Source organism: Lepidochelys kempii, chromosome 24 (genome assembly GCF_965140285.1).
Source record: "Lepidochelys kempii isolate rLepKem1 chromosome 24, rLepKem1.hap1, whole genome shotgun sequence".
In the NCBI taxonomy this organism is placed as follows: Eukaryota; Metazoa; Chordata; order Testudines; family Cheloniidae; genus Lepidochelys; species Lepidochelys kempii.
In genome coordinates, this window is record NC_136403.1 from 10,507,398 (window position 1) to 10,533,917 (window position 26,520).

General features: G+C 56.1%; 1 protein-coding gene across 1 annotated transcript; it reads right to left on the minus strand.

Annotated features, from left to right (window-relative positions):
* Positions 1 to 2,813: 2,813 nt before the first annotated feature.
* Positions 2,814 to 14,479, minus strand: LOC140902596 (palmitoyltransferase ZDHHC3). The gene is made up of 9 exons (XM_073322838.2): positions 14,280 to 14,479; positions 12,611 to 12,699; positions 10,396 to 10,469; positions 8,894 to 9,006; positions 7,970 to 8,031; positions 6,881 to 7,001; positions 6,326 to 6,398; positions 5,821 to 5,950; positions 2,814 to 5,477 (listed from the first exon to the last, which is right to left on the minus strand). The coding sequence occupies exons 1-9, from the start codon at positions 14,414 to 14,416 to the stop codon at positions 5,386 to 5,388; spliced, it is 891 nt and encodes a 296-aa protein (XP_073178939.2). The 5' UTR covers positions 14,417 to 14,479; the 3' UTR covers positions 2,814 to 5,385.
* Between the last annotated feature and the right edge of the window lie 12,041 nt (positions 14,480 to 26,520).

Consider the following 26,520-nt stretch of genomic DNA (forward strand, 5'->3'; position numbering starts at 1 on the left):
GGGAAGCGGGGAGTCCTGATCCCTGCTGCGCCCCCTGGGAGGTCGGCGCTCCCGCCCAAGGACAGGCGGTGGTGGGGCAGTGAAGTGCCCGGGGCACGCCAGCGCGGGTGGGAGGAGGACGGATCCCCCGTCTCCTGTCCCAGCGAGGCGCCCGGCTGTGGCCGTGGGCTGCCCACCCTGGGCCTGGGTGTCGGCCGCTGGATCCTCCTCCGCTTCCTGCTGCCGATCAAGCTGACAGAGCCTCCTCCCACCCCAGCCAGCAGGGCTCCAGTGTCGGGGGCGGAGCGGGGCTCGGCAGGTCGTTCCCCCCAGGGCTCCAGCACGCAGCTGAGCAGCTACTGCCCCGGCGAGCTCGGCTCACAGGGCCAGCTCAGCAAACGCCCTGCGCAGGGGGTCTGGGCCCTGCTGGGGCTGACCAACCGGCCCCTCCAGCTGTGTCCTCACTCAGCCACCCTCCCTGGGAGCTGCACTACGGGCTTGAGCCCCTCACCCCATCACTGCTCCAGGAGCGGGGCCCAGGCCCCATAATGCACAGGGCCGGCTGCATGTTGCTGCCCTGGCAGTGCCTGCTTGTGCCCCTGGTGCTATAGCTGGTGGCTCCTGCCCTGCCCAGTGGGTCGATCCTCCTGCTCCCGCCCAGCTCCGGGACCGGTGCAGCCCCTCACTCTTCCCAGCGCCTCCCTCCCACGGCTGTTCCCGGGGCTGGACTGACCGCGCCGAGGGGTCCCTGCTTCGGCCCAGCCCTGCCGCGCTGCAGCTGGGGGAAGGGAGGGCGTGAGATGGGGACAGGGGCTCTGGCTGCTGCCGGGAGTCCGGCCCAGGGGGGCTGCGTGGCGATGCGGGGCGGAAGCTGGTGGAGCTTCCCTGCCACGGCTCTCCCGGCCAGACACGCTTGCACGCCAGTGGGAATCCGCTCGCTGACAGTGGGAGCGACGCCAGCCCCTCCTCCGCACCCGAGGGGTTGCTCTGCGCCAGCTCCCAGGCCCACACGGCTCCCGTTACTGCTCCCCACCCCCATCCCTCACAGGCCCGAGGGCAGCTGCAAATTGAATCCCCCTTCTCCGCAGCACAGCTGTCCTGGCTCCCCTGGGCACGACCCAGGCTGAACTGGCCTTGCCCAGGTGGCCAGCTCCTTGGGCACTCACGTCCTGCCCCACCAAGCAGCAGCCACCCTGAGCGACCTGGTCCCAGGCTCCCCCTGCACCAGGCCCTGGCAGGGCTGATGTTCCATTGTGCAGCCAGGGGGCAGCCAGGCTGTGCCCCTACAAACACCCACACCAGTACCATGCAGCCCGAACCCAAAGCTGCTGTGCCAGGGCCTCATGGTTAAGGGAGCCAGCACACTGCTAGGACCTGCCGTGCCAGGCCTCTGCAAAGAGCAGCTCGTGTGTGTACGGCCCGGCCCAGGCCTGCAGGCCAAGCAAGAGCCCTGGGGACAGGCGAGACCTACTAGCCCGGGACTGGGTTCCTGGCTCCCAGGACCGATCCTGGGCCAGAGGGCTAAGTCCCACCAGGACCTCTCCACAGCTGCTCTGTGCCCCCCTCCTCCTCCTTATGCTCAGCCTGTGCGTGCTCAGGGGAAAGCTGCAGGAGAGGAGGGCTTGTCTAGTGCCCCCTGCCCAGTGCCAAGGGGCACACACTGAAGCTAAGGGGGCTGGCCCAGCAGGATTGGGCCCACAGGGCAGTTCTCACATGGCCAGCACCAGGCACTGGAGGGAGCCTGGGGGCAGCAGACGGAACAGGAGTGGTCCTCCTGCTGAGGCTTGGCACTGCCCTCCCCAGGGAGGGGGAAGCAGTCGTGGGCAGTTTCCTGCATTGCTGGGCACACGTGGCACTGGCTCCTGCTATTTGCACCTCCCACTGCACCGAGCTGGGGCTGACACGGGAACTGCTGGGCATGCAGGGAGCTCACCCAGCACCGCACCCCTCTGCCCTCCTCTTTACCAGCACTAAAGGCAGCTCAGCTGCAGTGGGGGGCAGGGTGTATCTCCTCTGCGCCCCACTGGATTTAGAGGGAGCCCACCACCACCACACATGCAGGGCGGGGGGAGTCACAGTTCCCTGTGGGGGTCAGCAGAGGGGGGCAATGCTGCAATAGGGGCACGGGCCCATTTGGGACACACTCACATGGACAGCAGCAAACAGCCTGCTCTCCCCCTGGCAGGACACAGCTCTGGGATCCCAGCTGGGGCACAGCTCACCTGCCCCCAGGTGACCCCAGGCTTCTGCTGCCCGCTCAGCCACCTGCACTAGGTGTCCCTGGGGAGGTCCCTGCACCCCTTGGAGATGTGCTGGGTGAGGGGGCAGTTCCCAGCCCAGCCCTGGCCCGACAATACAGGCAGAGGCCAGGTCCCCAGCTGGATCCTTTGCCAGGTGTGAGCAGGAAGGCTGGGGACCTGGAGGCATGGATTACAGCCCGTCCCCCCCAAAGCTGGGCACACACAGGGCCAGGGTGCTCAAAGCACAGCCCCGGGGAGCACAGGCTGCTGGGGCAGAATCCCAGGCACACAGGGAGATGCACTGCCATCCTCCCACCCCGTACATGGCATCACACACAGCCAGCGCCTGGCACGGGGTTCTCTGGTTGGGGCCTGAGGGCTCCCAAGGGCTGAGCACTGCAGCTGGCATATCGGAGTGATCAATGCACCTAGCAGAGGGAATGAAGGGGCCAGGTTCAGGGACGTACAGCACTGAGCACAAGGACAGCCCAGGCAGGGCGAGGTCGGGGGGTGGGGCCGAGTTCAGGAATGTACAGCACGCAGCACACAGGCAACCCGTCCCCAGTCGCTACACAAGGCAGACAGAGTCTCAGCCATCTTGAGCAGTTCCCAGGCAGTGTTTATTCACAGCTTGCAGGAGTCAGGCCAAAGGGCTGTCAGAACCCGGCAGTGTCCCGCTAACATGCTGAGGGAGCTGGTGGGTCAGCCAGGAGAGAGGCTACGCCACCAACCACCCCCACTGTAGGGCCCTGGCTCCCCACTCCAGCCCTGTGGGGAGTACGGGCTGGGCCGGTTATGCCAGCGCAGGTCGCCGCACGCTAAGCACCCGGCAACGGTGCCCAAGTGCACCCAGCCCGCAGCTCCCGGCGCTCAGGGCCTGAGGAGAGTCACCAGCGCCCCACCAGGAGGTGGGCTCTGGGGAAAGCCAGGCCAGCCTGGGAGTATAGCTGGGAGCTGGGCAAAGCTTCACCACAGGCCCTGCCCTCACCTGAGTGCCAGGCTGGCCTGCCCACATCTTGCCAGGGACCTTCCTTCCCCCAGCAGGGCCCAAACTCCCTGCCCTGAGCCCAGCCTGTGCCACTGGGGAGTCTGGAGTGGAGACCGAGGCAGCAGGGCAGACGGGCACCCCCTGGAAAAGCCTCATCGCCCGCAGGACCATGGGCAGAGCCGCCACTGAGGGGCGGCAGCAACAGCCCCCAGCAATTGCCAGGGCAGCAGGGCCTCTGCTCCCTGGCACCCTGTATGCCACACAACAGTGTCAAAGAGACCCCCCAGGAAGAGGGGAGGCCAGGCCAGGCCCTTGGGATACAGTAGCCATGCTGGGGCCTTGCATACAGGACACCAGGCCAGACACACAGGGCAGCATGCAGCCAGCTCCTGGGCTCAGACATCAGCACCGGCCAGCAGAGACTCCGACACCCCTGGCACTAGGTACAGTCAGCCAGGAACCACTCTGTTGGCCAGGGAAGGGGGAGGCGGCTCAGGGCCGTGCTGCACAGCATAGCTCCTCTGGGCATGTGGCTGGCTCCCCACTTGGTCCATGGCATCCCGCAGCCAAGAACCTTTCTCTCGCTTGCCCTTGGCAGCCTCAGGGGAGGAGACCAGGCCCAGCCACTGCAGCACAAACATCCTGTGGGGAACGGCAATGCCAGCTCCCTCGAGAGGAGTCACGTCACTGCACTGGGCACCCTTTCCTGGCACCCCCTTCTCCAGCACTGCAGACAGAAACGGCTCTTCTTCCCTTCCCAGCCTGTCCCCACCCATCTGGCATCTCCCATACGCTATGGAGATGTGGAGTCACTCCCGCCTCTCAGCCCGTGCTGCCAGCTCCAGAGCCCACTTTCTCCATTTTCAAGCAAGCCCCTTGGTGCAGCTCCCTATACACATCTGCACCACGCCCTCTTCATCCTCCTTCATACCCCCTTTGGGGTGATGCCTGCAGAAAACACTTGGGTTATGCTGCTCGCATGCAGAGAGCATTGCCCGTCCCGCTGCCCTGCTTCAGTCCTTATCACACCACCTTGCTCTTGTCTAGCAATTCTCATCAGCAGATCTCCACATGCTTTACAATGGGAGGTGCTATCATTATGCCCATTTTACAGATGAGGAAACTGAGGCACCAAAGGGAAGTGACCTACTGCAGATCCCGCAGTCCAGTGCTCTAGCTGCTGCCTCCCTCATCTGTCTGCACCATCTCCTGTTTCAGACTGTGAGCTCCTTGGGGCAGAGACCATCTTTCTGTTCTGTGTTTGTACAGCCCCTGGCACCAGGGGTCCTGTCCAGGATTGGGGCTCCCAGGCACTACCGTAATACACCTAATAAATAGTAACACTGCCTGCTGGGATGGAGGGGACCACCAGAGAGGGGTGCCAGAGCATATCCCCCACCCCCACGATATGGAGCGGTCCATCCCCCTGGGGACAGCGTGGAGGGGCTCCGAATCAGCAGAGGCTGCTGCCAGGGCCAAGAACAGGAGCTCCAATTTCTCTGAGCATGAGCGAGTTCAGCTACCGCAAACTGACAGAGACACACACACACACACACACACACCCAGGTGCCCAGAGCCGAGCGCGCTGGTAATGCCACATATGGCTATGTACAAGGGCTGCCATCCCTCCCTGGCCAGGAGCACAGAACAACCGGCTCCATCCCCGGGCAGTGAGTTGCTGGCAGCCAGGGGCAGGGTGCCCAGCTCCAGGGAGGCGGTCACAGGGAGGGGGCTAGGATCCAGATGTAGTTGTGGCGAGGGGGGGGTGTCAGACTGCAACCTTGGGGGGCAGCTCCCCGGCGCTAACACTGATCCAGGAGAAGGGTCATGCATGGGGCCCACCTTGCCTAAGTGACCGCTCTCCCTGCCCCAGGCGCTGGGACTCGCTGGGCAGCCAGGCGCTTCAGGGAGTATGGCGCAGAGGGCTGGAGAGTGCCCCTCCACTGCTCACAATCTCAGCTTCGCAGGGGCACCATGTCCCAGGAGGAGTCGTAGTGCTGGACACGGCAGACCCAGCAGAGCCGGGCGCTGCAGCCGCACCCTGGCCCCAGGCTGCCACTGGGGAGCAGCAGGACAGGCCTAAATGAGCCGTTTGGTGGCAAGTTTTGCAAAGCCACCAGCAGTATAAGTCCCCTCCCCGAGGCAGGAGAGGAAGCATCTGCAGAGGTGCTATGGAGGTCACACGTCGTAGTTGGGCAGGTAGCTGTAGGCAGGGGCCCCGCCTGATGGGGGGCTGCAGTTACATGGGAAAAACCAGCAGATCACAAAGCCTGGAAGAGGAGAGAGTAGGGGAGAGGAGAGGAGATCAGTGTGGGCAGGGAGCCCAGAGGCATCACAGCACGGCCTGGCCCAGACAGGCTCAGCCCCGGGACCTGCCCTAGCCCACACAGGCTGTTCAGGTATAGTTACCCTGGTGTCACCCTTGGGGGGCACTTGTTTGGGTACAAATGTCCTGGTAGGGGATCAGCCTGGGATCTAGGTTATGGTCACACCTTGGCTCACACCAGTCTAAATTCCCCAGGAAGTACAAGCCCTCAGGGCAGCCTCAGTAACTGACACCCCCCCCTCCCCCGAGGAACCCCAGCCCACCCTCCACCTGGCCCGGTCACGTACCCCGTCCAAACACCTCCCGCAGCAGCGCGATCTTCGGCTTCCGGGTGTGAGCCACCTCCCGGCGTGCCTCCTTCAGCAGCCGGTTCCGCAGCTGCTCGATCGGAGTCTCATCCGTGATGATAGAGACCACCTGAGAAACAAGAGGGGAGCCTGACGCACTGTCCAGCCCTCCCAGGGAGAGAGGTGCGTGGATTTACAGCTACACTCCTCTTTCAACAGGGGGTGCTGTGGGGAATAGGGCGGGACGCTGGTTGTGGAGGGAGCTCCTGGCTACTCCAGCCCTGGCCTCTCCCAGCAGAGGATGCTGTATAGGGGCGCTGGCTGTGAGGAGCTCCCAGCTACTCCAGGCCTAGAATCTCCCAGCAGGGGGCACTGTAGGGTATAGGGTATGGGCACTGACTGTGGGGGGAGCTCCCAGCTACCCCAGTGCTAGACTCTCCCAGCAGGGGGTGCTGCGGGGGATGAGGTATGAAGCCACCTGGTGTGGTGCTCCTTGAAGACTAACCTGGTCATAGAAGATGACGGTAACGAAGACCCCGAAGAGGATGGACTCCACCAGCAGGACAATGCAGTGAGCCCTAGGGGGGAAGGGAGCAGTCAGGGCCCAGCTTGCTCAGGCATCCCCAAGGGCAGGCTCAGGTCTTGCTACTGAGGATTCTGGCCCAGAACCACCCACCCACATGTCATAGGCCCTGTACTGATGACAGCCGCTGGAGAGTTGACCGCCGCATCGGGGAAGAGGCTCTGGGGGCAGAAGACAGAGAAGCCCTGTGGCTGCAGAGTCCCAGAGGGCCCTGGCACACAGCAGTGACAGCCTGAACCTCCAGCTGGCTATGGGCTTGGTACAACACCCGGCTCCTCTAGCACCTCATGAGGGGACTCAGGGCCACTCCCTCCCCCACAGCTCTATGGGGCAGGAACTCAGTGTCACCCACAGGGAGCAGGGCTGAAATGGAACCCAGGTGTCCTGCCTCTAGGACCTCTCCTCCCCTTGCTGGGATCTGCCTGCACCCAACAGCCAGGGACGGGGGGAATCAGGCTGTGACCCCTGCACACTTACATCTGGACGTGGTTGTTAGAGAAGCCTCCAGCCACACCTTCCATCTTCCCAGGGAAGCTCCTGTCTACCGGCCACAGCCACATGGTTAACACCAGCCCCATGGCATAGAGACTAGCCAGCCCTGAGACAGAGCCACAGGTCAGCGCAGGCCAGAGACAAGCACCCTGGCCCTGGGCTTGGGCCAGGCTCAGAATCCCCCACCCAGGCTAAGGCCAGAGAACCTGGCCAGGAGGCAGCCTCGGGGAAAGGGCAGGTGCCGGCTGCGGCAGAGCCGAGTTCCGGAGTCACAGCCCCAGTTAATGCCCTTTGATCTCACCCCACCTGCCCTGCGAGGGCTGCCCAGGGCCCAGCCGCTCACCATTAACTGCTTCACTCCTGACCACCCCACCCCAACGCTCACCCCGGGTGGGACAGCCAAGCCCCCCGTCCCCAGGGTCCTTTCAGCTTCTACACATGGAGACATCAAGGGGGAGCAGGGAGTGGAGCCGAGGGAGGGCAGGCGGTGGCTAAGGGGCTGGTGTGGGGTCACACAGGGAGCGGAGCAGAGCGTGGCAGGGGCTGGGGGGTCATACAGGGAGCAGAGCAGAGCAGAGAGGGGGCAGGCGGTGGCTATAGGGTGTCTCACAGAGAGCAGAGCAGAAGGGGGTAGGGGTCAGGGGTCACGCAGGGATCAAAGCAGAGGGGGGCAGGGGCTGGCAGGCAGGGGATGGAACAGGGGCTACGCAGGAAGCTGGGGCATGTAGCACTGCCAGAGCGTCCCCCCACACCCAGCTACAAGCTGGGCTTCCTGGGTCCTCCCGCCCAGCCTGCCCTTGGCCGTTGCTGCAGAAGGGCTGTAGGAGGCGCCAGGGAGACGCTCACTCCAGCTGGCCAGTTTCCTATGGTGCAGGGCTGTGGGACCAGAGCTCCGTCTAGTGAGGGACAGAAGAACAGCAGGGGGCTGGCAGGATGGCAGCAGCCAGGGACCCACGGCGGGGGAGGGCACAGCTCTATGCTGGTGCTGTGAGCTGCAGCACCACCTGCTGCTGCATCCCCAAGCCCGCATCGGAGCTCCCTACAGCCGGCTCCCCCGCCTGGGCAGCCACATACCAGTGTAGAAGAGGAACTGGATGAAGTATTTCTGGTTTAACTCGCCAACGCAGTTGTTGATCCTACAGAGAGAGCACATGTCTGGTCAGGGTCAGCAGAGTGGCATCGCCTGCAATGGCTGGCGTCAGGCACCAGGTGCCCCGTCCCTGACCCTCCCCGGCACCTGCACCCAAGGACAGCAAAGCAAAGCCCCTGTGGAGGGTCGGTTCCAGCTGCCAGGGACAAGCAGCCCTTTCTTGGGGGAGGGCAGCTCACAGCAACAGGGCAGGCAATGGAGAATCCCACACCCCCCGGGAAGTTCAGGGACACCCACTGAGCTGAAGCAGGCCCGGGACCCTGGGGTTAACACCTTTCTCCCAAAGGGCACCCAAGGATTTGGAACAAGCCCGAGCACTCCTCCAGCAGTAACACAGCTCCCCCTAGTGCTACCCTGAGGCATTGCCTCCCCCATCACGTCCCCAGTGCCACTGCCAGCAGCCTCAAGGTGGCGCCCAGCCCTGCCCAGCTCAGCTGATGTGGCCAGAGAGGACTCTGGCAGGTGCCACTGCCCTGGGGACAGAACTGGGATTCGCAGGCCCCTCCAGAACAGCATATCCCTGGAGAGATCCCAGAGCTCTGCTTCCCCCTGCGAGGGCCTATGCACGCCCCCACCTCGGAGCATCGCCCCCAGCACAGGGGACACCTCACCTGGGGGGCAGGGAAGCAGAAGGTGAAGCTGCAGGTGGTGGGAGAAGAAGGGAGTGAAGGGGGCTGCACTGCACAGACCACGGCCACAGCAGGTTTGCTCTGCAGCAACAAGCCCAACAGCCATGGCAGGGCCCACAGGGGGAGCCAGGGTCTCTGCACGTGCCCCCCTCTCCTCCCTGCAGCTCGCATGGGTCAGAGCTGTTACCAGGCCCCCAGGGCGAGCTGCAGGCACCTTACCAGGGGCAGTGGTGATCCATGCGGCGGACGCAGCGGTGGCAGATGCGGCAGTGGTGCGCCCGTGGCGGGCGGTACGTCTCACAGCGGTTACACACCGTCCAGTCCTCATTGCTCTGGGGAGCAGAGAAGAGAACTCTTAGCTGCAGCCCTCCCTGGGATCCTGGAGACCCGCCGGAGCAGGCACTGGCAGAGGTAATGCCAGGGGCCGGGAAGACAGGCGGGCCAGCAGCGATGGGCATCACAGCAGTCTGGGGAGTCCAGCACTGGAGCAGCAGAAGCCATGGGGCAGGCAGTGACAGGTGGAGCTGGGGAGGGGAGGGAGCCTAGACAGCCCCAGCACTTCGATAAGCCCTTGGATTTTGCATATAAAAGCAGAAGACGGGAGTCTGGCTCCCTCCCCATGCAGGTCCATACAGGCTGGAAATACTCTGGGTTTTTGCCACTAGGAGGCACCTTTGAGCAAAGTAAAAGGGCTGTGCAGGCTGGAGAGGAACACGGGAGAAGCCCCTAAGATGCTCAGAGCTGGACAAACTAAAGCCCTGGGGCAGGGACTTAGGGACCAGTCCCAGCTTGGCAGGGAACTGACCATCAGGCCTGTCACCAGCATCCCGGAGCCCTCCCCGGGCAAGTGTCTCCACTGGGGAGTTTTGGGCCCATGCACAGCAAGTGCTGTTGGCAGAGTCACTGGGATCGCTGCATGCCCAGCCCTGGCATTTGCTCGCCTGTGAGCTCCCCTGCCATCTCCCCTGACAAGACACAAAGCTCCACTTCCCAGAACAGCTGCATCAACCCTGGGGGGTTCTCCACAGCCAGCCAGAGCCGGCACCACTGCAAAGGGAACACGGGGTCTGCTGGAAGGTTTGAGACTGACTCCTGCGCTGGCTGACCCAGCAGGGAGCAACCCTTGTGGCTCAGCCATTGCATGGGGTGGGGGGCTTGGCTGCCAGCCCAGCACACGGGGATGGGGGGGCTGTGCAGTCATGCCAGGATTCTGCCATTCCTAGGCTGTAACCTGGCCATGTGCACTCCTGCCAGCTCAGCATCTTCGCCTTGCGTGGGGGGCATGACCAGCTGCCGAGGTGCTTAGGGGCAGCTGATCACGTAGGGCGAGTCTCCTGCTACCCGAGGCTCAGACTGTCTCCAGCCACAGGGAGAGACAGGGTCATCGGAGAGCAGAACTGCTGCTGCAGCACATGCCAACGGGCCGTCTCCCCTCGCACCCATCTCCAGAGCAACCCTCCGCTCATAACTCCCTAACCGACCCAGCCGCGCAGCCTGTCCCAGAAGGCGTCTCTCCTGGAGCCCCTCGCACCAGCTGGACAGTGAGTTACTCCCAGCTGTGTGAGGCCCAGCAGCCGTCACACTTTAATCCCATCCCAATGCTACTATGCTGATCCATGCACCTAATCCTGAGGCTCCCTAAGCTCTGGGTTCACTATCCCTGGCGGTGGCTAGCCCTGCCCCCTCCTGCACTAGTGCACTGAGCTCCGTGCACCACTCACCCGCTCGTTCTTGTGAGGCGTGTTGCCACGCAGGTCAGAGAAGTCAATAGCGGTATCGGGCAGCGGGACCATGCCTGGGAAGGAACCAGAACAGGAGACAGTGAGGGGGCTCCAGCGGCAAGCAGGGCACAGATGGGCCACGGCACCGCGCGACACCCTGCATGCATGGCTCTCAGGTCCCCAGGTCGCCCTGGAGCCAGCTCAGCGATTGCCTGGGCTGGGGAGGCTGTGGGGAAGCTGGAGAGATGGGAACAAGGGGGAGCAGCCTTGTCATAAGCATTGAGTTGTACGTAGGGATCTGAGAGGGAAAGTGCCCAGTGGCCGCAGCTCTTCCCTTACTGCACGTGCCCAGAGCTGGCTGATGCCAGGCGAGGCGCGTAGAGTCTCTAAGACGCTCTGTTCACTCCTCATTTCCAGAGCCTCTGAAGGGACCAGGACGCCAAGCAGCAGGTGGGTGAATTCCAGTTCCCCCTCCCAGGGATGGCTACACGTCACCTCGCCACGGGAGATAGTCCCACGTCCGACCCCATGTCAGACCTATGGCTCTAGGGTTCCCTGTCACAGAGGGGGCTAAGTCAGGGAGTCTTAGCTCCAGAATCACGTGCCAGGGACACACCACCATGCTACCCCTGACCACCCCAAAGCCGTGCAAGATGCCACTCGCTACCACATGGCACTGACAAGTTCACATGATTCTACCTGTGACAAAATAGCCTGGGGTCACTGCAAAAGCAGCAAATCTCCAGCATCCAGCCCACACAGAGGGCAGAAACCTGGAGTCTACCAGGCTCCCACTCCAAAAACTAAAGCAGAGGTGCAAAACAGGGGAATGTTTGTAGTATGTTTATGAACAAGCAGCATGACTCAGTTTCCCCACTCATTTTGTATTGCTCCCCACTGGGGCTGAAGGGGTTAATTTCTCCCCCAGGACAGAGGAATAAGAGAGGCTGGCTGGATGTCACACAGGCAAGGGACCAGTCTGGGCTAGTGTGGATGTGCCCACATGTACGGGGAAGGCCTTGGAGAGAAAACAGGTGCCTCAGGGACCGGACAGTAACAGTTACCACCCGGGATCTGAGGCAGTGGAACCTGTGAGCACAGCGGGGCTGCGATGGGGACAGACACAGCAGGTGCCAGGAGACTAGGCTCATGCACAGGGACAGACACACAAGGCCAGAGTGCGACCGAGACACAGAGATGGAAACCCGGAGGCTCCAGGAAAAGGGAAGATGACTGCTAAGATGAACTTCAACTGAAGCTTGGCTTTCCCACTCAAACCTGCACACTTCAATCCTGTACTCCAGGTGATGAACACCTGCCACTTGCTATGCCAACGCTGCCCTGCGTCACTGAAGGCACCTGCTGGTTGCATCACCCGTGAAGGGCTAAAGGCACTAACAGGAGTCTGAACTCATCTGGACTCACTGGGAAGCCACTGTAAGAAACAGGGGGGCTGTAGCCCAGAGGCCCAGGCTTGGAGTCAAGGGCCACATGACTCATCCTTGAATAAAGCTAAACCCAGGGCCTAGCAAATAACAGGAACGCTCCCAAGAGAGGCAATGTAAAGACTAGGGCATCGAACCCCCTGTACATCCATGACACCCTACTCCCCTCCTATGGCCAGGGACAGAACCCAGGACTCCTGGCCCCTAGTCCCCTCCTCTGGACCTAGGGTTCTTTCCACCTGCTACTTACCATCTGGATCCTACAAGGGGCTCAGAAAGAGAGTGAATCAAGCAGCCCTCTGACATCCCCAGAGTGACTCTTGGGGTCCACACAGGTAAGTGAACATAATCCCAATTGCAACATCCCCTACCCACTACTGACACAGGCATGCAGGTGGGGGGCGGGAGCCGCCTGTCATCATCATGCCTCTCTGCCGCTGCTAAGCCAGCCCAGCCAGGCTAGACTCAAAGGACACCTGCGGGTCTAGTGAGAGAAGACAGAGATGGCCCTGCAGGAAGGAGCAGGACCTTCTCATCGAGCGTTTCAGCCAGAGAGCCCAGACCCCTCTACAAACAGGGGCAGGATCATTTCCATTTCCATTCCCACCCTCGCAAGAGAGAGGCGCAGCGTGGGGCAGGGACCGTGCAGCAGGGCAGCGACAGAACCAGGGAAGGACCTCAGTTCTCACTTCCAAGCTCTCTGCCTGAGCCACTAGGCCACCGATGCCTCCCCAGTGTGGGCAGAGGAACAGCCGATGATGGGTGCTTACCTGGATCAGCAAAGACAGCTCGTGTGTGACAGGCCAGCAACAGAAGGACAATGAGGTTAAACATCACAGCATGGAACGGACACCAGAGGCTGGCGTAAAGGGAACAAGGAGAACCAAACCTGTCAGACACCGAGCCCAGGAACAGGCTCCCCAGGGCTATTTTAGACTCCGTTACGAACATCGGCGTCTGCCAACACAACGCCAGTGTGCGAGGCCTTTATTCTGGCTGCCGTGGCAGTAAGTTAAAAATGCTAAATATACATGGAAACGAATCGAGATTATCCAGAAAGTGCTCCTAACCCTGCGCACGAGGGCAGGGCTGAAGAGCTACGTGCAGAGCAGTCAGGGGAACGGCAGTGAAGGGGGTAGAAGTATGAGAAGAGTCCAGGGAAGGGTGTAAACCCCAGGGGCGAGGGGGGACTGGCAGACATGGAGGAACCGAAATGGCAGATTTATCAGCCTGTGCAATCACCGAGGGTGGGGGCTGGCACAGGCAAAGCCTCCTCACAGCTCCCTGAGGACTGGAGACAGCTCAGCAGAAACGGGTCAGCTGGCACCTCCCAGACCTGTCCATTCCACCAGCTAGGGAACTCTTCCAGCTGGGTCACACTGGATACTCCGACAGCAGCTGGGGATCACATTACGTGTGCACTAAGCCCAGTCCTAGAGCTGTAATCGGCACCACATGCCCCAGGCCAAGTTACCAGGCAGAGGGAACAGACACTAGAAAGGGAACCATGTTCTGAGCAGCTAGAGATTCCTCCCCTGTTGTTTGGTGAATCCCTCACTGCTCATTTAGCCCACATGGCCTGGGTGGGAGACACCCCCGGTCTGCACTAGAGCTCAGACCCCAGGCCCTGCTGCTGGAAAGTCAAAGGTGGCTGCAAGCTCTTCTGCGACATGTCTAAACCCTGCTCAGCCTGACTGCTGGTCCCTGGACGGCCAGTGACACCTGAGATGCAGCTGAGTCAGGGGTGGGGAAGCTTCTGCACCCTCCAGTGGCACAGAAGTGACAGCTGCATGTTGCCGACCTAGTTTGAGGGGAGCCGGGGTCAGCCCCAGGGGTCTGAAGAGGGAAGGAAGGGAGCTGGCAGTTCCAGGCTGTGGCTCCTGGCCTGTAGTGGTTCTGGCCCCTGCAGGGGCAACGGAGGGAGAACACACATGGCAGGGGCAGCACTAGCCAGACAAACCAAACTCAGAATGATGCTGATCCAGGGACAGGGGCTGGGGCAGGTGCTCAGGGGAGCTGGGTTCAATCCCCGGCTCTGCCAGACGTCCCATGTGACCTTCGGGGAGTCGCTTCCATCTCTCTGAGCCTCAGTCCCCGTCTGTGACCCAGGAACGCACCTCGTCCATTAGACACCAGCTCACGGAACTGGGAGTGGCTCTGGCAGCGCCTCTGTCCCTCGCCCTGCCTGGGAGCAGTGCAGCCAGGTGTCAGGGGCCTAGTGACCCCTGGCAGGGGGGCATCCCAGGGACCCAGCACCCCAGAGCAGAGCTGCAGGGGACTGACTCACCCTCAGAGCCATAGGAAGGAGGGTACATCCCAGAGGGGCACCGCAAAGCCATCCTGCCCCGCCCCCTCTGACCCCGCCCCCAACTACCTGGCCCCGCCCCTCTCCAGACTCCGCCCCCGCACCGGACTCCGCCCCGGCCCGGGCCCCGCTACCTGCCCCGGAAGCCCGGCTGCAGCAGGATGTGGGTCAGGATGACGTAGTCGGCGTAGGCCACGCTCAAGTAGGTGAGCAGCAGGCAGAGCGCTCCGCACGGGTCCCGCCCGCAGCGTCCCGGCCCCGCTACCCCCATGGCCGCCGCCGGGGCCCGGACACAGCACCCGGGCAGCAGCAGCCGCGGCTCCGCCGGCTGGGGGCGGGGCACGGCCAGGCGCCGCCCCCCCTCCTCTCGCCCAATCGCAGCCAACGCCTTCACTGATGTCATGGCGGAGGGCAGGGACGCGGAAGGGGGGGGCTGCCTGTGTACCGTTTCCATGGAGACGTGGGAATTGGATCCCCGCCGGGGGCGGGGGGCCCCGCCCGAGAGTACGGGGGGGGGCTCCGAGAGGGGCTGAGGGCACGGGGGTCAGACCGGGGGGGGCGATGCGCTGCGCTGCGACGGTGGCAAGGCGACTGGGGGGGGGCAGATGGGGTGACAGTTACCCCAGGCGGGGGGAGCCGCCTGCAGTGGGTGCAAAAAGAGGGGGAGGGGCAGGACGGTGCGGCGCGGCCCCCCCCGGGCGTCGCAGTGCCCAGACCTGGCGGCTCCTCCCTCTGGCTGGGGCCCGGCGCTGAGCTGCCCCCGCAGACTGGATGCAGGGGACCGCTTTACGCAACCCCCGAAATGAGCGTGGCCCGCACTTCAAATGGCCCCTGGGTGCCGGTGCCTGCACCCAGCCTGCAGCCGGTCACTGCTCGGCCTTCGGTGGCGCCAGGCCTGGGCCGCAGTGATGCGCTGCGGATGGAGAGTCACTCCTTGAAATTATTTACTGCAGAGAGTGTTTTTATGGCTCTGAGCAGGGCATTGACCTTCCTTACCAGGCTGCCGCTGGATGTCACTGGGCTGTTTAATTGATATCTTGAATAGCAAATTGTCATTACAAATATTAATAGTTGCTAGTAGAGCGATTTTTCTGGTTTGGTGTCAAAACTTCAGTGTCCTTCGATCCGGCAATGAGGATTGCCTTTGTCAACGGGCCAACACCCTAGTTCTTTTTCATATGTCTCCACCCCGTGTAGAACTTGGTTTCCAAGTATTCACCGCAGGCCTGATTTTTAAACTTTGAAAGCACTTAGATGCTTTTTAAAAATCTGGCCTTCAGGGCACTGTACTATCTTGTATGAAATCCTTCTCAAAGGCGACATTCTACTGTAGTTTTTACTAAATGCAAGTATATGACCCCAAGATGGATTGACACCCACAACAATTCAAAAATCATGAGTTAGACACCCAAAAGTCATGAAATTAAAATAAATAAATTTGGGATTTTTAAAATTTTCCTTTTTGGTTCTGAGCTTTGTACTTTTGCTGTTACCTCACCCAAAGAATCCACATACCTAAAACAACTGTACATTCCTATAACATTCCTTTATGCTTTATTACTTGTTGCACACATAAATGTTGATTTTTCTACTGAGTTGTTTATATTTCTAACTGCGTATTTTAATTTCATAGCCTTTTATGTACGCTACATATTTTGTTATGATACCTTTCAGTGATAGTCTTCATTCTTACAAGTTTACTGTTCTGTGCTGCCAAAATCAAGGATTTTTTCAGATAAATTAGCCCGTTACTCCTTTGCATTGTTTGGGGGGGGGGGATGTCACTCTGTCTGGAGTGGCTCATGTACATGGGCCTACCTTGGGGCAGACTGTCAAAAGCAGGGCAGACACCCCAAACTAGTGGGTGTATGTTCTATAAATAGATTTCACCAAGCCAGTAACACAGTGATCCAGGAGTTCATATCTAACAGGCTTAATATGGAGTCACAGACAGTCACCTTAGACTCTCCTGTCCCATCTATCTGGCCAAGACAAACTGAACTTTGATAAATGGTCACTTATACCAAAAATCACAAATATTCCAGGTTGTGGGCCCAATCCCAAGAGACCAGTCACTTTATTTCTAGGAGTATGGCAGTGATCACTGAAAATGCAGTGGTTGGGAGCAGAGAGATTCCTTACAGAGCTAGTTCTGATCATTCCTCTGTCTCTGCATATTTACCTTTCCATACGATATTTAGGTTCTATACATGGTTCTGTGGATGAAGGGAAAGCAGTGGATGTATTGTTTCTTGACTTTAGCAAAGCTTTTGGCACTGTCTCCCACAGTATTCTTGACAGCAAGTTAAAGAAGTATGGGCTGGATGAATGCACTATAAGGTGGGTAGAAAGTTGGCTAGATTGTCGGGCTCAATGGATAGTGATTAATGGCTCCATGTCTAGTTGGCAGCCGGTGTCAAGTGGAGTGCCCCAGGAGTCGGTCCTGGGGCCGGTTTTGTTCAATAACTTCATAAATGATCTGGAGGATGGTGTGGATTGCACTCTCAGCAAATTTGCGGATGATACTAAACTGGGAGGAGTGGTAGATACGCTGGAGGGCAGGGATAGGATACAGAGGGACCTGGACAAATTGGAGGATTGGGTCAAAAGAAATCTGATGAGGTTCAATAAGGATAAGTGCAGGGTCCTGCACTTAGGACGGAAGAACCCAATGCACAGCTACAGACTAGGGACCGAATGGCTCGGCAGCAGTTCTGCGGAAAAGGACCTAGGGGTGACAGTGGACGAGAAGCTGGATATGAGTCAGCAGTGTGCCCTTGTTGCCAAGAAGGCCAATGGCATTTTGGGATGTATAAATAGGGGCATAGCGAGCAGATCGAGGGACGTGATCGTCCCCCTCTATTCGACATTGGTGAGGCCTCATCTGGAGTACTGTGTCCAGTTTTGGGCCCCACACCACAAGAAGGATGTGGATAAATTGGAGAGAGTCCAGCGAAGGGCAACAAAAATGATTAGGGGTCTGGAACACACGACTTATGAGGAGAGGCTGAGGGAACTGGGATTGTTTAGTCTGCAGAAGAGAAGAATGAGGGGGGATTTGATAGCTGCTTTCAACTACCTGAGAGGTGGTTCCAGAGAGGATGGTTCTAGACTATTCTCAGTGGTAGAAGAGGACAGGACAAGGAGTAATGGTCTCAAGTTGCAGTGGGGGAGGTTTAGGTTGGATATTAGGAAAAACTTTTTCACTAGGAGGGTGGTGAAACACTGGAATGCGCTACCTAGGGAGGTGGTAGAATCTCCTTCCTTAGAAGTTTTTAAGGTCAGGCTTGACAAAGCCCTGGCTGGGATGATTTAATTGGGGATTGCTCCTGCTTTGAGCAGGGGGTTGGACTAGATGACCTCCTGAGGTCCCTTCCAACCCTAATATTCTATGATTCTATGATTCTAGGTCAAATTGCATTCTAGATCTTACATCAAAGACAATGCTCATAGCCAATTCTATAGTAAACTATCAAAAGGTTTATTATCTAAGAAAAAAAATGAGCGTTATTGAGAGGTTAAAACAGGTAAAATATATGTACAGGTGCATCACTGTCTATAATTGCAAATGGTAGCAGATATATAGTAATTTGCCAGTTTCCCAAAAGTCTCTCAGGGCTACCCAGAATAACTCTGGGGATCTCCATCTTCTTGTTCAGTTATTTTGCCATTTAAGAGTGCAAACAGTCCAGAAATGCAGGATCTTTCCCTGAATTCACACTTATAGCTTCTTCTCACAGAAAACAAGCTGACAGGGTCACCACCCATGTGAGCTCTTTCTTTCTTTGGTGGAGAGAGAGGAGAGTTTGATCTCTGATTATCACACACAATGACCACTTACCTTCAAATGAGCACAAGTTAGCACTTGCCTGCTAAAGTTCTTCATTTGCATTCCACAAGGCTTCTTTCTTGGTTGATGGGTTATTTAGTTACAGGGGTATACACAATGTAAATGTTTGCTGCTACATTATAACAGGATACCGGTAAGTGAAAACACTACATGTAACATCCCGTTAGTTTTCATGTCATTTAAATACCAAATACACTCTTAAACATAGAACAATCATTTTGATCTATGCTAATACATAAGTGAATTGGCCTGCGATTTTGGCATAAGTTGGCACCCACTGTGCTAATGTCACTGGGGACATAGTGCTGACCTCACTTAGTTTGCCTTTTGGTGAAACGAAAGTGCCTTGTCTTCACTAGAGAGAGAAGGTGGGTAAGGCAGTGAGTAGCTTTTATTGGATCAACTTCTATTGGTGAGAGAGAAACGCGTTGTCTTTGCTCTGTTTTTGCAGTTACCCCATGGTAAAACATGGTAAAAACACACATTTTCTTAGCACTGAGGACACAGACTTTACTGCTGACTCAGATGTTAAATTAACCATTATTATACATAGCTTGACAACTCTCACACGCTGACTGTTTGGTAACACTGCTCCTTTGCCAGCAGATAAATTTGCATCTGAATGTCTGCAGCCCCCAGTTTGTGTGGGTGTCCTGGAAAACCAGTTAAACATTTTCAACAAAAGGAATCGACAGAGACTTTTCCCTCCTCAATTTCACTTGTTCCCTTCCCTTATGAAAGGCTTGCCTAGACAGTGTGGAACTAAAGATATGAAGTGAATGCACATAAGCTACAATGCCTTAAACCCTTGTGTGGATGCTTTTGTTCTAAGAAACGTGGCCTTAGTTTTGACAGTGGCAGTCAAGGAAGCCATAGAAGAGTGTGGGAGTCCTTCCTCCCGAACACAATTAATCTTCAGGCCTTTGACCTGTGTTGAACACTTTTAAAGCCTTGTAGAATCCAGGTGTGTCCCCCATTTGATGTTTTAAGTCCAAAGAGAAAGAGCAAAGCAGTGGGGCACTCCTCTGAACTTCCCTGAATGTTCCCCTAGGTAGAAAAGCCTTAGTAATATTGCACAGGTATCCATTCTGGCCTGACACAATTTCAATAAATTACAATTAAAGATGATCTCATGCCTTCTCTCTGCCCTGTGCTGGTCAGGACACCTTTCCTGAGCAGAATGAAGGCCTGATAGTGTCATGGTAGATTCTGCTGTGCACAGGGAGGGTTTTGGCCTAGTGGCACATTGATCTCCTCTAAAAACAATGCGTATAAAGTGGTGGCACTCTTCTCCCATTAAATTAACCAATTGATCCATGCTTTTGGTGCTTTAAAGATTCCTCTTTGATCTCAGCCTCTCCCTGCTCACTAGCCACACAGGATATAAACCTTGCTCTTTTACCAACTATGAGCTCCCAGGAAAATGTAACTTACAAACACAGCATTGTCTGTTATACCTTTCTTCCATTCTGATGGTAATATTAATGAGTCCATGACTGTGATATCCACAAAGGTGTGAGGACACAGTCTGATAGGTGCAACAAAAATATTTGGGGTTCACTTAAAACATTGTGATATTGTGTTTCAGCACACATGCAGAGTGCAGCACTGATCACCTGGCCCAGAAACAGGGTATAGCAGTTACTAGACAGGCTCTGTGTTTGTTTTTGACGCTGCGTAGGATGGTTGGTTTCATTGTAGACAAAGCAGGTCACTCCCCATTTACTCACCTTCTCACTGAGCCAATCAGAACTCCAGGGAGGAAAGGTTATAAATATATCTGCTGAAGAGAGCCCTGTGACATCAGAGGTTGGTCAATGCAAGAGCATGCCCATGAGTGCTGTGAGGGATGGTTTTGCTGACAACTCTGAGAAATGTTTTGAAAAGAAGGAGTATGCTGACATTCTTATGAAGCTCTGAAGAAGCCAGGCATGGACACTACATGGCATGGACCTGTTCTAGAGTCATAGAAATGCAGGGCTGGAAGAGACCTTGAGAAGTCATCTCATCCAGCCCCCAGCACTGAGGCAGGACCAAGTAAACCTAGACCACCCCAACAGGTGTTTCTCCAACCTGTTCTTGAAAACCTCCAGTGTTCTTGAAAACCACAGCCTCCTTTGGAAGCTGTCACGGAGTCTCCAGGCCAGTGCTCTGGAACTACTCCATACAAAGCCAGTCAGGGTTCTGGTTTGGCATGCCTCCTCTCTCTGAGCATACTGTTGCCAGGGCAAGAAGCTCACACAGCTTTGACCTTCCGGGGTCTGACCTCGGAGCATTCAGCATCCCCTTCCACACCGTGTGCTTCCCACAGCAAGTCCCGCCAGGCAGGGTCCTGGGGAAGCCAGGGGAGGAAGAGGAAGCACCCCGACTCCTCAGTCAGCAGTGACTCTCAGCCAGCATGTAGAACAGAAGGGTTTATTAGTGGACAGGAACAGAGTGTAGAACAGAGCTTGCTATCACAGAAATCAGGGACTCCATCTTGGGGAGTCCTGGGCCAGGTGGCCTGGACTCCCCCTCTTCCAGTCACCCAAGCAGCTTGCCAGCTTCCATCAACGCAACCTCAGACACCCCCATTGTTCCTCCTCCTTGACTTTGTCTCGCTTCCCGGGGAAAGAGTCACCTGGTTGCAACCCCCTCCTGGGTCTCAGGTTAGGAAGGGCACCAGCCATAGCAGAGGTGCAGACTGCTGGAGCAGCCTCACCTGCCCCTGAGGTCTCAGCCAAAGTCACACACCCCTATTCCCACCACCGAGATATTGATGCAGCACACAGGGAAACTGAAGCACACACAGTATTCATGCAAAACAGTAAAACTCACATAGGCTCAACAGTAAGACCCACATACACCATAACAAGGGAAAATCCCCACTTCGTCACAGAAACCTGTTCCAGAACTTAAGTACCTTTATAGGTGGAAAGTTTTTTTTCTAATATTTAACTTAAATTTTCCTTGCAGCAGACTAAGCCCTTTACTTCTTGTCCTGTCTTCTTCAGTGGACATGGAGAACAATTGCCCACCATCCTCTCTATTGATAACAGCCCTTACCATATTTGAAGACTGTGATCATGTTCCCACTGAGACGTCTTATGTCAAAACTATCCATGCTTATGGCTTGTCTACACATACGACGCTGTAGTGCTTTAGTGAAGACGCTACTACGCTAATGGGAGAGCTTCTCCCAATGGCATAGTCAATCCACCTCCACAAGAGGCGATGCTGTCTACACAGCGGGTTAGGTCAGTATAACTATATCACTCAGGGTGGATTTTTCACACCCCTGAGCAATGTAGTTATACTGATGAAAGTTTGTGGCATAGACCTGGCCCCAGTCTTTTTAAAGCTTTCTTCATAGGTCAGATTTTCTAAACCTTTTACCAATTTTGTTGCTCTCCTTGGGACGCTCTCCAGTTTGTCCAGCTCTTTCCTAATGCATGGAACCCAGAACTGGACACACTACTCCAGCTGAGGCCTCACTAGTGCCGAGTAGAGAGGGGACAATACATCCCATGTCCTACATGTGACACTCCAGTTAATACATCCTAGAATGAATTAGTCTTTTTTGCAGCTGCATTACATTGTTGTCTCCTATTTCATTTGTGATTCACTATGACACCCAGACCCCTTTCCAGCAGTACCACCACCTAGCCTGTTATTCCCCATTTTGTAGTTGTGCATTTGATTTTTGCTTATTCAGGGCATGGCTACACTTGCAAATGTAGAGCGCTTTGAGTTAAACCAGCCTTTGGAGAGCGCAGTAGGGAAAGCACTGCAATCTGTCCACACTGACAGCTGCAGGTGCACTGGCGTGACCACATTTGCAGCACTTGCAGCGGCATTGGGAGCGGTGCATTATGGGCAGCTATCCCACAGAGCACCTCTTCCCATTCTGGCTCTGTGGCTTGTGGGAAGGGGGTGGGGGGTGCGGGGCATTCTGGGTCGTGTCCCAATGCCCCGCGATGCATCACTTCGCATCCCAGCAATCCCTGTGCTTCCGTGCACAATTGGCGCCATCTTTCAACATTTTTTGTGCTGCACGCTCTGTCTTCCCTTTCGGTCTGTGGGAATGGAGCTCGAACTGCTGAGGAATATGCTGACGAGTCTCACCAGCATGTCACGTTTGGCAGTTGAGTTACTGCTTAAGATCCAAACTGACAGTGCGGACTCCGACGATGATATCGACTCAAATAACGCAAACAACACGAGTTTGATTGTGGCATTCACGGACATGCTCACCACCATGGAACGCTGTTTTTGGGCTCGGGAAACAAGAACTGAGTGGTGGGATCACATCATCATGCAAGTCTGGGATGACAAGCAGTGGCTGCAGAACTTTCGGATGAGAAAAGCCACTTTCATGGGACTGTGTGAGGAGCTCGCCCCCACCCTGCGGCGCAAGGACACGAGATTGAGAGCTGCCCTGCCAGTGGAGAAGCGGCTGACTATCTGGAAGCTGGCAACTCCAGACAGCTATCGACTGGTCGCTAACCAGTTTGGAGTGGGAAAGTTGACCGTTGGAATCGTGTTGATGCACGTTTTTCAGGGCCATTAATTGCATCCTGCTTAGAAGAACCGTGACTCTGGGTAACATGCGTGACATTGTGGCTGGCTTTGCACAAATGGGTTTCCCTAACTAAAGAGGGGCGATAGATGGGACGCATATTCCAATTCTGGCACCAGCCCCACCTAGCCTCCGTGTACATAAATTGGAAGGGGTATTTCTCTATGGTTCTCCAGGCGCTTGTGGATCACCGTGGGCGTTTCATTGACATTAACACTGGCTGGCCCAGAAAGATGCATGACGCACGCATCTTTCGGAACACTGGCCTGTTTAGAAAGCTGCAAGCCTGGACTTTTTTCCCAGACCAGAAGATCACCGTAGGGGAAATCAAAATGCCCATTATGATCCTTGGAGACTCCGCTTACCCTTTAATGCCATGACTCATGAAACCCTACACAGGGAGCCTTGACAGCAGCAAGGAGCGGTTCAACAACAGACCATGCCAGTGCAGAATGACTGTGGAGTGTGCTTTTTGCTGTTTAAAGGGCTGCTGGTGCTCTCTGTATGGAAAGCTGGACCTGGCTGATGACAACATCCCCGCGGTTATATCCGCATGCTGTATCCTCCATAACATTTGTGAAGGGAAGGGTGAAAGCTTCACTCAGGCATGGACCTCGGAGGTTCAACACCTGGAGGCTGAATTTGAACAGCCAGAGAGCAGGGCTATTAGAGTCGCCCAGTGCAGGGCTGCAAGGATTAGGGATGCCTTGAGGGAGCAATTTGAGGCTGAAAGCCACCAGTAATGTCTGGTGCCCTGCACGGGGAGTGAAGTGCAGTGGTTCCAATGTTAGGAATCTGTGTTTGCTACGCTGACTTGCAGTGCCTGTTTCTTTCCTGGGCTAAGTATCTTTTACTGTATGCAATAATAAGGAATGTTTTCAAAGCCAAAAAATTCATTTATTGAAAAAAATATTCATTTATTGAAAAGAAACACAACTGCTTGGGAAACAGAAAGAGCAAGGGGGTGGGGTGGGGAATGGTGCAATCACAGATTTGTGTAGGTCCTGTTATCATACTCAGCCTTCCTGGCTGGAGTGCTGTGCAATGAGTGCTGCACTTCAGGATGGCTATACTGCATGGTGATGGGGGTTGAGTGCAGCAGGTAAGAGTCGTAGTTTTCAGGGCTGGGTGGTGAAACTACAGGCCGCTGGTGGCGATAAGAACCTGGATGTTGGGGAAAGGGGTTTGGAGGTGACATGGGGGCACAAGGGAAAGAGTTTAGGGACAAGGGCTGCAGGGAGGGGGCGGGCATGGTAGTGTTCTGCCTGCATGGCTACGAGCGCCTGGATCGAGTCCGCTTGGTGCTCCATGATGCTTAGCAGCCGCTCCGTGCTTTGCTGCTGGAGCTCCGCGCTTTTGTGCCAGCGATCCGCATTCTGCTGGCAGATCCTCCTTTCACTCTCCCTCCACTCCTGCACTTTTAGATTCTCGTTAAGTGACTGCTGCATTACTTCATTCAGCATGTCTTCTTTGCTTCTACGTGGCCTCTTCCTGAGCCTTTGCAGCCTCTCGGCCGGTGATAACACAGATGGCTGAGATCTCAAGGTTACATCTGTAAAAGCAAAATGCAACACTTAACAGAGGCAGCATTGTTCACACCAGACAGAGCAATGATTCCCCCGTACTTAAGGAGGGCAAGCACAGTCTAGAAACTAGCATAATTTGCCCATCCCAAAGCAAGTGCACATAACCCATGGGAGCCCCAAAATGGTGTTGCATCCGATGAAGTGAGCTGTAGCTCACGAAAGCTCATGCTCAAATAAATTGGTTAGTCTCTAAGGTGCCACAAGTACTCCTTTTCTTTTTGCGAATACAGACTAACACGGCTGTTACTCTGAAACCAAAATGGTGAGTAAGCACAGGGTCAAGCGTGATTGATTGTTTCATGGCTGTACTGTCCTCTGGGTTTCTGTGCCTTGGGGAGAGCTAACAGTGGCAGGGGCCCCCTATACTGAACATTGTCCCCACATTTTCCACAGGAGTTCATCCTGGAAGATATCTCACTGCTGAGGGTGACCTGGGAAGCAAGGGAGGGTCTTCTACTGCAATGCAGCTTCCGCCCTGGCCCGTATGCAGCTTGCCTCTGTGCAGCAATGGTCCCCACGCCCCTCACAGCACAGTGGCGCAGACAAGTTAGCCTGACTGGGACGAGGACCACAGTGGTTCTCCAGAGAAACCTGCTTGAGCACATTGCCCTAGTTCTGGATGAGACCTTTGAAGAGATCACTGAGGCCGATTGCCGCAATGTGAGAGAGCACATCAATGCTCTATTCCACATCTAGGCATGCATTCAGCCCTAACCCTCCTCGCACCAAGATCCCACACCAAATAACTTCCTTCCCAAAATAAAAGCCGCTTACCGGGAACCTCCTCTGGTGTTTGTCCTTCCCAAAGCATCGCCCGCCACGACTGGCTACCTTCTTCCTGGCTTGAGAAAGAGCTCCTGGCTGCATGCGTCTAGGGATTCCGGGGTGTCTTCCTCCACCTCAGCACCCTCACTCACGCTTTGCTCTTCCTCCTCCTCCTCCTCCTGCCTTGTTGAACTGGGCTCTGAAGTGTCCGTGGTGGTACTCGGCATGGAGGTGGGGTCGCCACCAAGTATCGCATCCAGCTCTTTGTAGAAACAGCAGGTTGTGGGGGCAGCACCAGAGCAGCAGTTTGCCTTGCGGCTTTGTGGTAGGCGTTCCGCAGCTCCTTCACTTTAACCCTGCACTGCAGTGCGTCCCAGTCACGGCCCCTTTCCATCATGTCCCTTGATATCTGCCCGAAGGTATTGTAATTTCTCCGGCTAGAGTGCAGCTGGGCCTGGACAGCTTCCTCCCCTCAAACACTGATGAGGTCCAGCACCTTGCCATTGCTCCATACTGGGGCTCGCCTGGCACGTGGAGGCATGGTCACCTGGAAAGATTTGCTGAGAGCACTCCATGCCTGGCTGAGCAAACAGGAAGGAGATTTTGAAAAATTCCCAGAGAATTTAGCGGTCGGGTCTGACAGTTGGTCACCTGAGGGCAGGGCAGTAGGGTTCAAACTGATGACCAGAGTGGCTAGAACAGGCATTGTGGGACACTTCTACAGGCCGATCAGAGTGCATTGACAGACCAGGGCATCCATACTGGTGCCGCTGCGCTCCAGCGGGAGCACATCAAACGTTAGTCCACTCGCCGAGGTGGAGTACCAGGAGCGCTCTACGTGCCTTGTCAGTGTGGACGGGTCGTGAATTAGATTGCACTGGGCTGCTTTAATGCGCTGTAACTCGCAAGTGTAGCCATGCCCTCAGTGAAGTACTTGGCACTTGTCTTTTTTGAATTTCATCTTGTTGAATTCTGCCCAGTTCTCCAATTTGTCCAGGGTGTTTTGAGTTTTAATCCAGTCCTCCAAAGTGCTTGCAAGCCCTTCCACATTGGTGTCATCTGCCAATTTTATAAGCATACTCTCCACTCCATTATCCAGGAAGTCATTAATGAAAATATTAAATAGTACTGGACCCAAGACTGACCTCCGTGGGACCCCATTAGATATGTCCTCCCAGTTTGACAGTGAACCATTCATAACTACTCTTTAAGTATGGTCTTTCAACCAGTTGTGCACCCAGTTTATAGTAGTTTCATCTGGACCATCTTTTTCCAGTTTGTTTATGAGACTGTCATGTGGGATTGTGTCGAAAGCCTTCCTAAAATTAAGATCTATCACATCTGCTGCTTCTCCCCATTCACTAGGCCAGGAACCCTGTCAAAGAAGGAAATTAGGTTGGTTTAGTATGATTGTTTTTGACAAATGCATGCTGGCTATTTCTTATAACTCTATTAGCCTCTAGATAGCAGTTCTCAAACTGTGGGTCGGGACCCCAAAGTGGGTTACGACCTCATATTAATGAGGTCACCAGGGCCAGCATTAGACTTGCTGGAACCCAGGGCTGACGCTGAAGTCTGAGCTCCACCACCGCATGGGGCGGCAGGACTCGGGATAT

Bases quoted from the DNA above. Each gene is read 5' to 3' on its own strand.
- LOC140902596 (XM_073322838.2), bottom strand. From the start codon at position 14,416: ATGGGGGTAGCGGGGCCGGGACGCTGCGGGCGGGACCCGTGCGGAGCG. The intron at 12,700-14,279 runs GTAGCGGGGCCC...CCTTTACGCCAG, and splicing joins CAGCCGGGCTTCCGGGGCAG to CCTCTGGTGTCCGTTCCATG. The intron at 9,007-10,395 runs GTGAGTGGTGCA...TCTGCTCCCCAG, and splicing joins CGCCTCACAAGAACGAGCGG to AGCAATGAGGACTGGACGGT.